At 33.0% G+C, this 16,437-nt stretch overlaps 2 protein-coding genes across 4 annotated transcripts; one reads left to right on the top strand and one right to left on the bottom strand.

Annotated features, from left to right (window-relative positions):
* The first annotated feature begins 795 nt into the window (after positions 1-795).
* Positions 796-7,418, top strand: LOC105557029 (tyrosine--tRNA ligase, cytoplasmic). Of its 3 annotated transcripts, XM_012004156.1 has the most exons (9): positions 818-874; positions 975-1,079; positions 4,042-4,455; positions 4,574-4,836; positions 4,956-5,171; positions 5,277-5,471; positions 5,584-5,851; positions 6,102-6,243; positions 7,221-7,418. In XM_012004156.1, exons 3-9 carry the CDS (start codon positions 4,082-4,084, stop codon positions 7,332-7,334), a joined length of 1,572 nt encoding a protein of 523 aa, XP_011859546.1. In that variant the 5' UTR covers positions 818-874; positions 975-1,079; positions 4,042-4,081; the 3' UTR covers positions 7,335-7,418. The 3 variants fall into 3 exon arrangements, with proteins under 3 accessions (XP_011859545.1, XP_011859546.1, XP_011859547.1); XM_012004155.1 differs by lacking the exon at positions 975-1,079 and having other exon boundaries at positions 796-874; XM_012004157.1 differs by lacking the exons at positions 818-874; positions 975-1,079 and adding an exon at positions 3,740-3,757.
* Positions 7,419-9,972: 2,554 nt separating this feature from the next.
* LOC105557030 (28 kDa heat- and acid-stable phosphoprotein-like) lies at positions 9,973-14,280 on the bottom strand. Its single transcript, XM_012004158.1, has 5 exons — positions 14,058-14,280; positions 13,830-13,927; positions 12,466-12,594; positions 12,222-12,355; positions 9,973-10,364 (listed from the first exon to the last, which is right to left on the bottom strand). Exons 1-5 carry the CDS (start codon positions 14,065-14,067, stop codon positions 10,148-10,150), a joined length of 588 nt encoding a protein of 195 aa, XP_011859548.1. The 5' UTR covers positions 14,068-14,280; the 3' UTR covers positions 9,973-10,147.
* Positions 14,281-16,437: the final 2,157 nt, after the last annotated feature.

Raw genomic sequence — 16,437 nt, forward strand, 5'->3', positions numbered from 1 at the left:
ATTTTCGAACAAATAATTTATTATTTATCTTTTCAAGGCATAATTTCCGAACACTTGTACTCCCTGCTTGTGTGTGTATGTGTGCGTGCGCGTGTGTTCTTTGTAAATATTGTCTGTAAAGCAGAGAATACATTTTCTGCTTTAACCTAACGCACAAGTTCAATACTATTCGAAGTAATCTCTGCTTTACCTAAATACACTTCAAATTTCGCGCACCATTACGTCACTACGCATGCTCGGTCAGTCTGCGCCGCACCCGTATAGCGTCAGTTCGTGTCGGTACGACAGGTATCCTAACCCCAAAACCGTCACTTTTCAACACGTTATAACTTTTTTTCTGTGGCAGAGCGACGATTTTTACTTTCACAGTTGTGTTTTACGCATCGAAATACACAATATTGCTTAGTTACAGTCAAATCGGTGAGGTTGTTGCTCTCCTTCAGTATTACCGAAATGTTGTGTTTAGAAATAAAAGATCTCAATAACATAAGTTACACTTTTCTTGTTACAAAAGATATTTATGATTTAGCTCATAATGGTAAGTGTTGTAATAATGTTATTGGATAGATAAAATTATACTGATAGTTATTTGGGTTATAAAATAATATTGCTTGTCTGCTGCAGCTGCCGATGTTTACAGGTTATGTCGGCTTCGGAACACTTCTCGGTTTCGGTTTAAGTGGCTGCCAACATCTGGAAACAAAAATAAGCCGAACTAACTCGATTCGGAATACACCCACTGTGCTCTTACTACAGGGACTTTAGAACCGGCCTTTAATGGAAACGCACCCTTAAAAACGCCTTTCATTTTCGAATCGGCTGTATCGTGTCTTGATATTCATGTAACGTGACTGTGTTATTGTGCTGGATGTCGGTAAGTTTTGTCGTGAAGGTTAATTTTGTTATATTATTACCATAAATGTCTTAAAATAAGCTTTAAAACAATGTTTTTTTGTAAAAATTTGTTTTTGTAGCTCTTACAAACCTGTTGCATGTACAATGTCATATACACTATCGAAATTGGCAAAGAGAAATCATGAGACAAGTGTACATGTGACATTTTTAGGTTGCTACATATGGTAATACAAAACTCTTGACAGAAATTTTTATAGAAAAAGTATAAAGAAAAATGGTGATTAATAAAACACTATAGCGTTATCATATAAATCACTAGACATACTTTTAATGTATTAATACTTTAATGCAGTAATCAATTGATTACTCTGAAATTGTATATAAATATGCCTTTTATTCACAAGAGAAAATATTTTTTCCTAAGAATAAAATATGATGTAAAAAATAATATAAAGTATACATACAAATACATATATGTGAAAGTTATTAAGAATGTTTTGTATATACAATTGTAGCAAGAAGTAGCTGAAATTTAACTTTGACCAATATGCTCTTCTCAAATAGTTCGGTAATAAAGATTATGTGGAATCTTATTATTTATTTATAGTTAGAGTTCAGAAATATATTTTTAATTTTTCCATCCGTTTTAGTCATTTGAGATAATGCAGTTATGATACGCCGTTTTGCTATTAATAAAATTCTTGAAATCTAAAATAAAAATTTAATAATTTATTTAAACTAAAGTTGATAGTTCTTTGGAACCATTTTCATTATGTTATAATATAATAAAAATAAATTAAAATTGTCTTGACATAACATTAATTCAAAATATACAGAAAAATGTAGCTTATATGGAATTACTGTTATATCAAAACACAATTTAAATTAATTTTTATCATGTTAAAATATATTATTAATAAATTTTTCTTATAGCGTAACATAATAACTGCAGGAATATGAATTATGTAAGCTATCATAATAATTTAGTGAATTAAAATTGTACTACGACATAATATAAATTTACAAATTAAAATTATGTCATATGTATAATAGAATTTTGGTAAATACAAGAGCCAAGACAGGATGTTAGTGTCAAAATGATTTTAATTTTTTAATTTATTGTGAAAAAGTTACCTCAGCTGGGGTTTGAATCTGGACCTCTCTCTGACTAGGCGAGCGTCTCACCAATTCAACCACCAAGGCATGAGGTAATATTTATCGCAATAAATGGTTTAATGTTATTTCACAAATGTCACATATCGTGACTCGAGATACAACTACGCGCTGACTAATTTATCAGTCTTACAACACGGTTTCAAATATAAATCTCTATTATTACCCATCCCCCTCATATACTAAATAAAATGAAGAACCACTTTCTCTCCGCGTAATTGTAAACAATAAAATTCATAACGGAGATTCATTTTTGAAGCTGGTGTTGTAAGAATGACAAATTAGTCAACGCGCAGTTCTATCTCAACTTCAGTCACGATATGTGACATTCGTGAAATAACGTTAGACTATTTATTGTGATAAATATTATCATATGTCTTGGTAGTCAAATTGGTGAGACACCTGCCTATTGAGAGAGAGGTCCAGATTGAAACCATAGCTGAGGTAAATTCAATAAATGTAAAGATTAAAATTATTTAGACACTAATATCCTGTTTTGACTCTTATATCCTTCATTTCTTCAAATTAAGAATTAAAATTATATATAATGAAAACTCGAGAATTACATTATTTATGTACATAATAAAAAAGCAAGGATTAAAATTATATCTATATATAATAGAACTTCTAGAATTAAAATTATATACATATAATACATAATTAAAATTTGAGAAGTAAAATTATGTACATAATTTTAATTTTCAAAAAAATTTTTATCTTGTAATAAAATAAATTTGAAAGTAACATTTTATCTAGACAATTTTAATTTTGCACTTTTAATTATATGATAACTTAATATTAATTTGAAGAATTAAGAATTAATAATATTTAAAGTAAAGAAATTAATATTATGTTATGATTAATAAATTAAAGATTAAAAATTTGTATTACATAATATTAATCTCTTTACTTTAACTATTAATTTGATTTGATAGAATTTTTATAATAATATTAAATAGCAAAACGGCGTGTTATACATATGTGGTCATATGGTTTTCATAACTTCACTGGCAAATTTATTGCAAATTAAAATTCTTATAACTTGTGATTGTTTCAGTTAAATGACTTTGGATTTATTTAATAAGTCTCCAAACATGTATGCGAACAATCTGTAAAATTTTTGTTGAATTCCTAATATATAAAAAATAAGTACTAAACATCTTTAAAATCTACAAGTTCATATAATAAACATAATGAGTTAATATTACTGAGTGCTTTGGATAATATCATATTTTATCATAATTCTTATGTATCATATCTTATTTTCTGATTATCCAAGCAAAGTATACATTATGTTTTTAAGCATACGGTATACAGGGTGTATTAAAACCACCGGATATCCTTTTAATCATAGATTCTTTAGAAAATTTCCAGACTAAAAATTCTAATATAAAAATGTCTAAGTTATATTAATAATAAGCGATTATATTTCACAAATAATAAGCCTGAAATTTCGCGAACTCAGGCACGGCGACATGACAAGTGATGAAAGTGTTCCTACAAATGTCGCCTTTTTTATGAATTATGCTTATAGCATAAATTTTAATAACCTCATCGCTATACGTTTTCCTGCTTCTTTACTCGTATTAGTATTTTCTCTTTACAAATAATGGACGTGTGAACTTAAAACATTTTAAAAATATATAATTCGGGTAAAAATTTGCAACGTGTTGTAACCTCAAAGTGTTGCAGCTGTCAAAGTGGTCGATCAATATCAGTTACCATAAAGGTTGTTACTATGTTAAAAGGGGCAATATTCATAGGAACACTTTTATCACTTGTTATGTCGTCGTACTCTAGCGCACAAAATCCCAAGTCTATTATTTGTGAAATATAATCGCTTATTTAAAAACTATTATAGCCTCGACATTTTTGTATTAGAATTTTCGTCTGGAAATTTGCTAAAAAATTTATGATTAAAGGATATCCGGTGGTTTCAGTACATCCTGTATACGTATAATATATATATAATAGTATACAAAAATTTGTATTATAACATAGTAATTTATTCAGGTTGCAAGAAGTACGTTAAAACGTATAAAGAAGAATAATAATGGCTTTGGTATGGTCCGACAAATACAGACTCATTACCAGAAATCTGGCGGAATGGTTGGGAGATGACAAACTTAAAAGTATCTTGAAGGAACGTGATCTGAAGCTCTATTGGGGTACAGCTACAACAGGAAAACCTCATATCGGCTACTTTGCTCCTATGTCTAAAATAGCTGATTTTTTACGGGCCAGAACCGAGGTGACAATTCTCTTCGCAGATCTTCATGCGTACTTGGATAATATGAAAGCTCCCTGGGAACTTCTGGAGCTTCGTACTGAATATTATGAGGCTGCGATCAAAGCAATGTTGAAGTCCATCGATGTACCAGTGGATAAATTAAAATTTGTCAAGGGCACAGACTACCAGTTGTCTAAGTAGATATTCAACCAACTCTGTACTTTAGCATTTTGCATTATACTTTTTATATTTATATTTCTATATTATGTTTATTAATGCAATATTGCGTTTAATTAAATTAGTTTTTATTTTCAGGGAATACACATTAGATGTATATCGTCTGACTTCGTTGGTGACAGAGCATGATGCAAAGAAAGCAGGTGCTGAAGTTGTTAAACAAGTCTCTAATCCGCTGCTGTCGGGTCTTCTCTATCCGAGCTTACAAGCACTTGATGAACATCATTTACAGGTGGATGCACAATTTGGCGGTGTTGATCAAAGAAAAATCTTTACTTTCTCAGAAAAATATCTCCCAATGTTGGGTTACGAAAAACGTATCCATCTGATGAATCCGATGAGTTAGTATTAGAAAACAAATTGATTTGAATTCTTTGCATTAATTAATTGAGTCCATTAATTAAAAGAGAAAATAAATTTAAATATAACACGATTATTCATAGCCTTTAATTTTTTTCAGTTCCTGGCTTGACAGGTGCTAAAATGTCTGCATCTGAAGAGGATTCCAAGATTGATCTGTTGGACAATCCTGCGGTAGTAAAGAAAAAGCTGAAAAAAGCGTTTTGTGAACCTGGGAACATTGCAGATAATGGAGTTTTAGCCTTCTCTAAACATGTTATATTTCCATTATTCAAAGATGGTGAAGTATTCAACGTATTAAGGACTGTAGAATTTGGTATGTGGTTTATTCTGTACAGATGGATTTACTGGAAAGAAAAATATCTTTTAATAACTTAAAGATATCTTTAATAAATTTGGTTATATCTTCATGTTTTTGTAGGTGGTGATATATCCTTTTCTAACTACGAGGATTTAGAAGCCGCCTTTGCAAATCAAGAAATACATCCTGGTGATTTAAAAAATGCTGTAGAAGTGTACATCAACAGACTTCTCGATCCAATAAGGAAGGAATTCGAATCAAACTCAAAACTGAAATCACTTGCGAGCAAAGCATACCCTTCTGCACAGAAACAAAGTAATTAATTTTTGTATATTTAACATTGGAATCATTTATTTGTTGAGTTCAAACATTAAACAATATACCAGGGTGATTTTATACTGTAATTGCAATTTTTTATATAATCCAGAAGTTACAGTGGTGGAAATTACTCCTGCAAGGCTAGATATTCGAGTGGGTAAAATAGTCGAAGTAAAGAGACATCCTGATGCAGACTCGCTATACGTCGAGAAAATAGATTTAAATGAATCGCATGGTCCACGTACTATAGTCAGCGGCTTAGTTAATTTTGTACCTTTAAACGAAATGGAAAACAGAATGGTAATAGTTCTTGCCAATTTGAAACCAGCAAATCTCAGGGGAATCTCATCGCATGGAATGGTTCTTTGTGCCTCAGTGTAAGTATTTCATTATACAAATAGCTTTTAAGTTCATATTACGTTTATACTTAGAGCATTCAAATAAAAAATTTTAATGATATATAATTATATACATATCTTCAATAAAAACTCACGATAGAAGTTTTTTGTTTATCGTACACCAACCACAAACAAAATGTTTAAATAAAAATAAATATTAATACAACACAAAATTTGTAATATCGATAATACAACTAATAAAACATATAATAAATTATATATTTGGCAGTGAAGAACCAACTAGGCAAGTGGAGCCTTTAAGGCCTCCCGCAGACAGCATGCCTGGTGATAAAATTGTTATTGAGGGATATGAAGATGGAGTTGCAGATGATGTGTTAAACCCAAAGAAAAAAGTATGGGAGAAACTACAGGTACGTCTAAAAAACTGATTACTTGTTAACTAGTTTACTGAGTTTTCGAATACATATACAGGGTGTCCCAGACCACCCGTATCAGCCAAATATCTCGAAATCCAAGAACGGCAGACAAAAGTTATATGGTTTCGAGGGGGACATAAGATGGTACCATTGGTTTGACCTTGAAGAATTATTTGAAGGTTACATAAAGGTCACACCAATTTTTTTCAATGACATCCCCTATTTTTTTATTACATATTCTTATAGCTGACCTCGAGAGCTTTCCAAAACGCTATAATAAAGTATTTTTTTATTAAGAACTTTTTGAGTAATTAAGGTTTGAATGTTCCAATATTTTGACATAAATTACAAAATATCTTGTAAAATATTCATTTTTTTATCATCTTACCTTAATACTTTTTTGAACAGAATAATGAGACAAATCAACCGGTGTAAAGAAAACACAATTTTGTAACATGTAACAAGTAATAAAAAAAATTTTTTTTAACAATTGTGTGTTTTCTTTACACCGGTTGATTTGTCTCATTATTCTGTTCAAAAAAAGTATCAAGGTAAGATGATAAAAAGTGAATATTTTACAAGATATTTTGTAATTTATGTCAAAATATTGGAACATTCAAACCTTAATAACTCAAAAAGTTCTTAATTAAAAAACACTTTATTATAGCGTTTTGGAAAGCTCTCGAGGTCAGCTACAAGAATATATAATAAAAAATAGGGGATGCCATTGAAAAAAATTGGTGTGACCTTTATGTGACCTTCAAATAATTCTTCAAGGTCAACCCAATAGTACCATCTTATGGCCCCCTCGAAACCATTAAACCTTTGTTTCAAACATTTTTTGTTAATTCGCTTACTTTTCGAGATATTTGCGTGGATGGATTAAAATGACTCACCCTGTATATATTCATCAACATTTCTGTAATATTTAAGAAATCTAGATACGTTGTAATGAGATAACACGTTATTAGGTGGATCTTGTGGTAAATGGAGATGGCATAGCTTCTTGGAGCGGAAATCCACTGCTTACTTCAACGGGTGGCAAGATAACATGTGACACACTAAAAAATGTTCCGATTAAATAATGCATTAATATCTAACGTTATTGTTCATTATATGACTAGCTTTTATAAGGGAGGATATGAAATAATACACACTTTTATTCAGGATTGGTACACTTATAATTTGATCCTTTGCCTTACATGTTTGAGGACTGACTTCAGTTCCTAGAGATGGTCGATCCTAATTTGATTCTTTAAAAATCGATTCTTTTGTTAACAAAATCGATTTTTTAAATCAATTCTTTGCTAGTCGATTTTTTGGGTGAATCGGATCTTTACCCCTAGACTCGAAATCCATGGAGAACGTATAAGGAGACCGAACTGCCCATAATCAGAGTGGGCCGACATTTGTGACAGCCAGTCGTTCTGAAAAGAGATTACTGGGAGCGTTGTCATCAACTAATAGCGTTTTCGATTTGCTGACTCGACCCGACTCCGAGTCAGAAAAGTTTGATCAAGAGTAAGATTTTTGTAGAAATTGTGGTTCAAATCTTGCTTTTGATCAAACTTTTCTGACTCGGGGTCGGGTCGAGTCAGAAAATCGAAAACGCTACAACTCCATTCGCATTCGTACGTGACACATGGTTGTCATATGCACGAAGCTTTCGTGGTTATATTAATGATAGAGTACGAGAGGTACGGGAAAAATATAGATTTTGGATATACAATAAAATAAAATAGAATACAAATGAATTCCTTAAAACTGCGCATTTCACAAGTTTCGAGCAGACTCGATACGTCCGATCCGTAAATAAGATGAGGAGATGGATATGTATCTCTGAAACTTGTAAAAATTACAAAAGTGAGTGAATTCACAGGTTGAAATTAGAAATATTCTAGTATTCACTCACTTTTGTATTTTTTCTAAGTTTCAGAAATCGACCCCCAGATAACAAAGGTAAACCTTTGACTATACAGGGTGTCCTGAAATTCGCGAATCAAAATACCATAGCAAGAAAGTCGTCGAAAAAATAAATTAAAAAGTTATTTGCCATTTTTCGTTCCGAGCAGTAGTTTTTTTTAGATAAAATGGTTCAAAACAGGCCAATCATACATTACGGTTGAACGGAAACCTGTCCGTGAGTCGCACGTTGATAGTGTTAATGCACTAACACTATCGACGCGCGACTCACGGACAGGTTTCCGTTCAACCGTAAGGTATGATTGGCCTGTTCAGAACCTTTTTATCTAAAAAAAACTACTGCTCGGGACGAAAAATGGCAAATAACTTTTTAATTTATTTTTTCGACGACTTTCTTGCTATGGTATTTTGATTCGCGAATTTCAGGACACCCTGTATAGTCAAAGGTCAAAGATACATACTGGAATGAGTGATCTATTGTTCTGGCTGTTGCCGAGAGAGAGGTGCGTTTGGGTGAATCCTTGTCTCCTTCTAGTACTACCTGATTGGATAGTCGCATATAAATGACGAGAAGAAGGGCGTCACTTATATGCGATTATCCAATCAGGTAGTACTAGAAGGAGACAAAGATTCACCCAACGCACCTCTCTCTCGGCAACAGCCAGAACTGTAGATCACTCATTCCAGTATGTATAGAGTTCACTGCGTGATCCAGACCTAGTTCGGTCTCCTTATACATTCTCCATGACTTCGACCTTTTGTTTTTATCTATTTTCTTTCAGAAACAGTCTATCTGTTGTTTCTCTCCTATTCTTCACTCCTTCATTTCCACTGCCACGTCTCTGCCTCCTCTTTCTATCACCTCATTTTCTTCCCGTTCACTCTTCTCCAACCTTTCCTTCCACTCCCTTTTTCACTCTATCCTCGCACTGCACGTCTTTCCTCCTGGCCATCTTTACCCCCTCTCCAAATATCAATTTCTTTTTTATTATACTTTTGAACTGAGTGTTTTAAGTGTAAAAATGTTCAGCTATGCGTTCCGCAACTTATTCTGGTATTATTTTGTGTATAAAAGCCAATAAAAAGATTTACAAGCGTAAAAACTATACAATTTGACTGTGTCGGTAAGACAGCAATTTTTAGTAATTAATAACTAGGACCCGTATGTTCGGGCGATTTCTCGACTCGCGCGCGGAGCATCGCTGCCTGCGAGTAAGCCGGATGCACGCTAAAGTGAGATAGCAACATTTCTCAAGGAGATCCGGAAACCCGATTTCCACGCCAACCGATCGTCAATTCGGAGAGATCGGTCGGCGAGTATCGGGTCTCCTCGGTCTCCTCGAGCAATGTTACTATCTCACTTCAGTGTGCATCCGACTCACTCGTAAGCAGCGGTGGTCCACGCACGAGCCGAGAAATCGCCCGAGCATACGGGCCCAATTAATAACTACTGCAAAAATTACAAAATGGTAAAACAATTTTCGATTCAGTCTAGTCTGCTCTATCTATATACAGAGCCCCAAATATTTAAAGACACCCTGTATATTAATACAATAAAAAATACATAATACAATAAAAAATACATAATATTGCACTATGAATATACAACCAATTTTTATAAAAAGAACCATGTGCTCAGACAAATATAAAATACAATGAGATTATATTTCATTATTATGTCACAATGTTCTTTTTAAAAAATGTTAAAATAAAAAAATTGCCTTGAGTAAAAACAGAAATATGATACAAGTTGTAGAAAAATGTGATATTTGCTCAACAGGTCAATTAACAAAACTGGCAGACTCTTATAAAGATTGCATTTAATTCATTATATTTATATAAACAATGATATTAACATATTGTAAAACGTATATAGCAAATATATGGGCCGGTTTACCAAATTTCGAGATTGGAACAAATCTCTGGATTAATATTGTAGCAATCAATTAGTCATGTAATTAGTCATTGAAACATTCTAGGTCTTTTTTCCAAGCGCCTTCTGTGTTAGCTCGGTCTTTTTCTGTTGCGCAATCTCCTTTTGTTTTTTCTCTTCTTCCCGCCGCTTTGCAGCCTCCTCTCGCTGCTGCTTAATTATAGCTAGTCGCGCTAGATCCGCTCGAGCTTCATCCGTTTTACCAGCCGCGTGCAATTTTTGATAATTTGCGTAGGCTCTTTGTTTTTCCAGTTGTTCTCTGAAAGTTAAAATTACATGAATTTTGTACCAATGTATGAGAACGAAATAAATAATACAATAAAATCCTAAAGATGTATGTACATTGTCGGCTCAAAATTTAAAACTATTTTAAAAATATTCCAATAGACACTATTTAAGAGTACGATTCAATGTTATTCAATTCTTTTCTTAATTTGAAAGTAAACATTATGTTTAATTGTGGTTGTGTTAAACATACCATTGTTTATTTTCAAGACTATATTTATTTAAATCATAAAAATAAAAAATAATTAAAGTCTCCACATCCTAAACTTCGCCATCTTCTAACAACCATCAAATCATGGTTAAATTTTTGAAGCTATAGTTCTTTTATTATTTTAATAAATTTTGGATTTTTTACCTATGTTTGTAGAAAATTCACTCTTTGGATAATTAAGTAGGTCAATAGTAAACGTATTTTAGCTCTAGTAGAATTTAAAATATAAAACAAGCGGCATACAATACTATTTTACCTACTGCATTTTTTTGCTAGAGTCAATACGGTTGCGGAGTTTTAGATCAGATGACTTGAGGCTAAATCTTGTTTGGCTACTTCAGTTATTTATTTATATTTTTGTAATGGTCGCATTCATGATGTAAGGGTCTATCCAGAAAAACTTGCATAGCGCATAAATGTATACATAAGAAATCTGATTAGATCATAAATGCACGCATAAGGAAGTAGACTAACCCATTTTTTATGCATATGCTTATGTTACTAACAATAAGTAACTTTAATAACAATAAGTCTCTCTCTCCTTATAAGAGCAAATAAATTGCCGCCGGGAAATAGCGCGGTTTAATTACACTTGAAAAAATATAATAATTCAACTAAAATTTATTATAAAATGATATCGAAAACGCAACTTAAAAATGTATAATTTGATGTTACGACGTTAAGTCCAAAAATATGGAAAAAATTGAGAAATATTTTATAATACAATATTTTCACATTGGAATGTCAAATTCGTCATTGTAAATTTTGCAAAGTTTTACAATATCATAAGAGTTTAAAAGTTTTTAACGCCACAACGCATAAATTATTAAGCACGACTGTTACATTACATGTGAGAGAGTTGTTAGAACCAATGCAGACAGAAATATTTCAAAGATTCTTAAATTCACATAAGTCAATTGTTAATTAAAATCTCCTCGATTAACTCAGCTCAAATCAATCATCAATCGGACGATCTTCGATTAATTTTGCTTGAACTAATCACTAATCGAATGAACTTCAATTGAATTCGCTAACGTCAATCGTCAATTAAACGACTTTCGATTAACTCAGCTCAAATCAATTGTCAACCTAATAAATTTAATTAAAATTATTAATATCAATTCTTAATCAAATAGTTTTTCATTACTTTGCCTAAAATATTAATTAATTAAATTAGTTTAATTACATTGATCAAATATTAATTTTTTAATTAAAAATAATTTAATTTATTATGTCAAACCCTGTATTATATATTATATGTATATAACGATCGAGTTTACACGTATCATTTTATACCCTAGCTGAGGGGTAATATTTCTCGTAATAAATTTTATAATAAAATTATTTAGACACTAACACCCTATCACGGTGCCCTTAGTTATCTTATTCCTTCGAATTTGTTTAATACATCAGTCTTATGGATTATTTTATATTATTTTTTATTTCGTAATAAAGCAATGAATAAAATATGTTAAATTATATGTAAATTTCATTTCATTTACAGTAAACACTTTCAATTGACAATCTCAAACTTGGTTAAAAGTACATATTATTAAAAGTAAAAAGATATATTATTAAAAATTAAAAATGTGATTACAATCTAAATAATTGCACACATACCTTTCTCTTCGAGATAGTTCTGGTTTTGCAGTATCTAACGATTGATTCAATTGGGACAACTTTTTAGTTTTTTTTTGTACCCTGTTTGGATTTTCTACTTGAATTAAATTCTCTACACCTTTTGCCTTTCCTGCCTGTAGAACAGAGTAATAATTATTAAAAAATTAGAACATACAACAGATATGTATAAAAATAAAAATGATGGATAAAAATGTTTTTTAATCTCACAAATACACACACATACCTCTGTTTCCGATTCTGATTCTGACTCACTATCGCTATCTGTAGCACTATTCTTCGACCTATTAGCCCCACTCGTTTTAGGTTCCTCATCGTCTTCTTCCTCACTGGAACTCTCCTGCCCTTTATTTTTCTGAAAAATAAACTTTGAATTAACTCAGTTCTCAACAGAACCTGAAACTAATGTCTGAAATGAAACAAACCCGAAGACAATCAAGCGCAAAGGAAAATAATGTATATATCACCAATCTCAGAAAAGTTCAAGGAGGATATAATGCTCAGATATATTGTATTGGGGATTTAATTATCAACTAACCAATCAACCACTAAGTCACTAGTGATCGCTAATAGAGATCCCAAAGATGAAAGATATCTTGAATACCAAACTAACATACTGATTCAAAACAGCCACGTCAATAAGAATATCTATATGCACACAATATTAATGAGATGCTAGAGAAACAAGAAAGGCTAGGACATCACTTGTCACAATCCTGAAGCCTCAAGACTTCAAAGTAAGTCATGGAATGAGAGAAATTAAAAGAGAACAAAACTTAATCATTAAAGTTTCCTGAACTCAGAAATATAAATACAAGAGGTTCTTAAATAGTAGAAAACACAAAACTAAGAAAGAACCATTGATAATTACGAGGAAAGCAGCCAAACGGCAAAAACAAAAAATTGAGTATATATTATACAACATCGAAAAGGAGAGATCTTAATCTTTCTTAAGAATAAAATTTTTTAACTAAATTTTTAACTCGGTCCTTTTAAAATATAAATCAATTACAGTGTAAACGCCTTTTCGGACCTGGTACAGATGGAGGTAGCCACTTGAATTTGTAATGGTACGTAGGACAGGATGGAATAAAGATGGTATACGGATTTACATGATAATTCAAGTGGCCACCTCCATCTGTACCAGGTCCGAAAAGGCGTTTACACTGTAATAAAATTTTTAATTTCTTTAATGCTTCCTAGATTTCTATTTGCCATATTAATTAAATATCCTACATCACGGTTATAAATAAGTGAGTAGAATATCAACTTAATTTATAAATGGAACAAACATATGAAATATCACATATATATTGCATCATATGATAAATTAAAACTAAATAAATGTGTATTTGTATCCTTACAAATATCCTATTTCTTTTGCTCTATGTAAGAAAGTGGACGTAACCATATCCTAATGTTATATACATATGACATAATTTCATATTGCATTCCTTGGATGGCTAATTTTCAATTTTTACAAATTAATTGCTAGAGAAACTGAATGTTAAACGCCAAAGATTTACATAGCCAGATATCTCAATTACATAGCCTGCACATCTGTGACCATTAACCTTAAAAAATACTAACTCTCCACTGTTGTTTCTTCTCTTCCTGGCGCCGTTGCTCCTCTAATTCCTCCGGATTTGTGAAGTGTCGGTTCCTGCCTTTATGATTCACAAATTTTCCTGCACAATAAATGAAGCGATCAGTAAGGAAGGACAAGAGAAGCCGCCCTTTCGTTGAAAAAACAGGACGAGATAAATGTCGAGAAACTACAGAAGTCCGAAATGAGTGCTCGTGAAAAGATGTACTCACCTCGCGGCATTGTAGCTCGAAATTATAGCTGAATCACAAATGATGATCAAATTATCGAAAAAGACGAATACCACCGTGAACTGTCTAACCGAGAACTGCACAAGATTCGCACTCTACGACCTACGTATGCGTCTGTATTTTTTATCTTTTTAATTATTTTCGACAGCCTTGACTGAAGCTCGAGTTCAGACTTAATCCTGCAATACGTCGCAATCTAATATTAGTGTCCCTAAAATATAGTTTCCTATAGAATTTTTTATTGGCAGAACTGGTACGTACCAAGGCTGTGTTCCGATATCAGTGAACTCTATGGGTCTGTTCTTTATTGCTGCACTCCTGAACTAGTGCACACTGGTGCAATGCGGGTGCTTTCACATGAAGCGTAAGTCCCAGTCTACAATAGATGATTTAAGCCCTAAGCTTTAAGAAATTGGCCAATCACGGTCAAGTATGAGTAGAATGCGCGACTGTGATTAGTCAATTTCTTAAGGTGCCTTTTCATACGCAGCATGCAGCAGCAGCAAATTAGTCACGTGATCCAAATTCACTAAAGCATATTTGCTGCTCATGGAAAAGGAATAGCTGCAGCAGCACTGTCCGGCTAGATCGCGTGTCTGCTGCTTTGCTGTTCGTTCAATTGAACTTCACAGCGATGAAGCAAAATATGGTGAAATTTATTTTGCAGCATCTAGTAACAATTCTTCAACCAATAGCAGCGAGTTGCTGCGGCAGTATGCTGCGCATGAAATGGTACCTTTAAGTCCCAGTCTACAATAGATGATTTAAGCCCTAAGCTTTAAGAAATTGGCCAATCACGGTCAAGGATGTGTTCGAAAATGGATTTAGTTACTGCCAGTGAAAACAGTATAGTTGGTAGCAATGAAAATTACTGGTGCTGCGTTTTTCGCACGCCAGTAAAGTCAGTAAAGCTGGGAAATTGACCAATCACAGTTCATTATTCGACTTACGACATCCAATGTAGACCCAGCCTTACTGACTTTACTGGCGTGCGAAAAACGCAGCACCAGTAATTTTCATTGCTACCAACTATACTGTTTTCACTGGCAGTAACTAAATCCATTTTCGAACACATCCCAAGTATGAGTAGAATACGCGACTGTGATTAGTCAATTTCTTAAGGCTTAGGGCTTAAATCTCTATTGTAGACTGGGACTAAGGCTTAAGGCTTAAATCTCTATTGTAGACTGGGACTAAAGCCCGCTGCAGACGATGCTATTTTTCCTGCTGGATTGCTTGCAATTTAGTAAATTACTAGGAATCCTGAATGCTGAGTGGTGCAATGATAGTAATTTACTAAATTGCAAGCAATCCAGCAGGAAAAATAGCATCGTCTGCAGCGGGCTTAAGTCCCAGTCTACAATAGATGATTTAAGCCCTAAGCTTTAAGAAATTGGCCAATCACGGTCAAGTATGAGTAGAATGCGCGACTGTGATTAGTCAATTTCTTAAGGCTTAGGGCTTAAATCTCTATTGTAGACTGGGACTTAAGGCACAATTTCACGCAGCGAATAAAAGCTGGCGTTTTACCCCCTCTCCATAAATTCCTGCCAGAATGGCGAATGTAGCGAATAAACGCTCAAAGTTCGACACAGTCCAACTTTTAGCGAATTGATCAAGCAACGCTGAAATTTAAATTATTTTACTTAGGGCAACTTTCACCAAGCTCCGGTTAACCCAACCGGTCTAGTAACATGCAGGATTGCAACCGAATCTGATATATTTTCTCAGATTCTCATCAGATTTCTCATCGGATTCGGTTGCAATCCTGCATGTTACTAGACCGGTTGGGTTAACCGGAGATTGGTGAAAGTGGCCCTTAAAAGTGTATAAAAAAGAAATTATGGCTGAAGGATTTAATCAATTGACAGCACCCAAAAATATAAACGAAGTTAGTACATATTATATACATACAGCAAACATACAGCAAACATACTTATAGCACAGTATAACCAGTATGCCCACTCTCTGTCGGCACCTTTGATCTGGGCGTTCTCAATTTTCCGCCATGTTTTTAATCGCCCCAACAGTGTATCAACGGCTAAAAGTGCCTAGGCCCTTTTCAGGATCGTATCCAGGAAAGGCGCATACGAATTGGCGTACATTATTTATTGTAAATAGAAATGGCCTATGAAAGAAAATGTTCTAATAATAGTAATTAATGTAATTACTTGCTCCAACGTATAAAAGTATTTACGCGTTATTCGTCAACACTGCGAATTTTTCTATGTCACACCGACTTTGCACTAACACACGTACAAAAATCCTGTGATTGGTTATAATAAAAACATGTCGGATGCGCAGTACGGATCGGCGCGAACGTGAAACAAAAGAGCGAGTGGGCATACTGGTTATACTGTGC

Source organism: Vollenhovia emeryi, unplaced genomic scaffold (genome assembly GCF_000949405.1).
Source record: "Vollenhovia emeryi isolate VEMERY1.0 unplaced genomic scaffold, V.emery_V1.0 DF939645.1, whole genome shotgun sequence".
Lineage (NCBI taxonomy): Eukaryota > Metazoa > Arthropoda > Insecta > Hymenoptera > Formicidae > Vollenhovia > Vollenhovia emeryi.

Coding starts and splice junctions, on each gene's coding strand:
- LOC105557030 (XM_012004158.1), bottom strand. Junction 12,356..12,465: donor AATCAGAATCGGAAACAGAG/GTATGTGTGTGT, acceptor TCTGTTCTACAG/GCAGGAAAGGCAAAAGGTGT. Junction 10,365..12,221: donor GAACTATCTCGAAGAGAAAG/GTATGTGTGCAA, acceptor TTTAACTTTCAG/AGAACAACTGGAAAAACAAA.
- LOC105557029 (XM_012004155.1), top strand. CDS start 4,082: ATGGCTTTGGTATGGTCCGACAAATACAGACTCATTACCAGAAATCTG. Junction 4,456..4,573: donor ACAGACTACCAGTTGTCTAA/GTAGATATTCAA, acceptor TTTTATTTTCAG/GGAATACACATTAGATGTAT. Junction 6,244..7,220: donor AAGTATGGGAGAAACTACAG/GTACGTCTAAAA, acceptor ACACGTTATTAG/GTGGATCTTGTGGTAAATGG.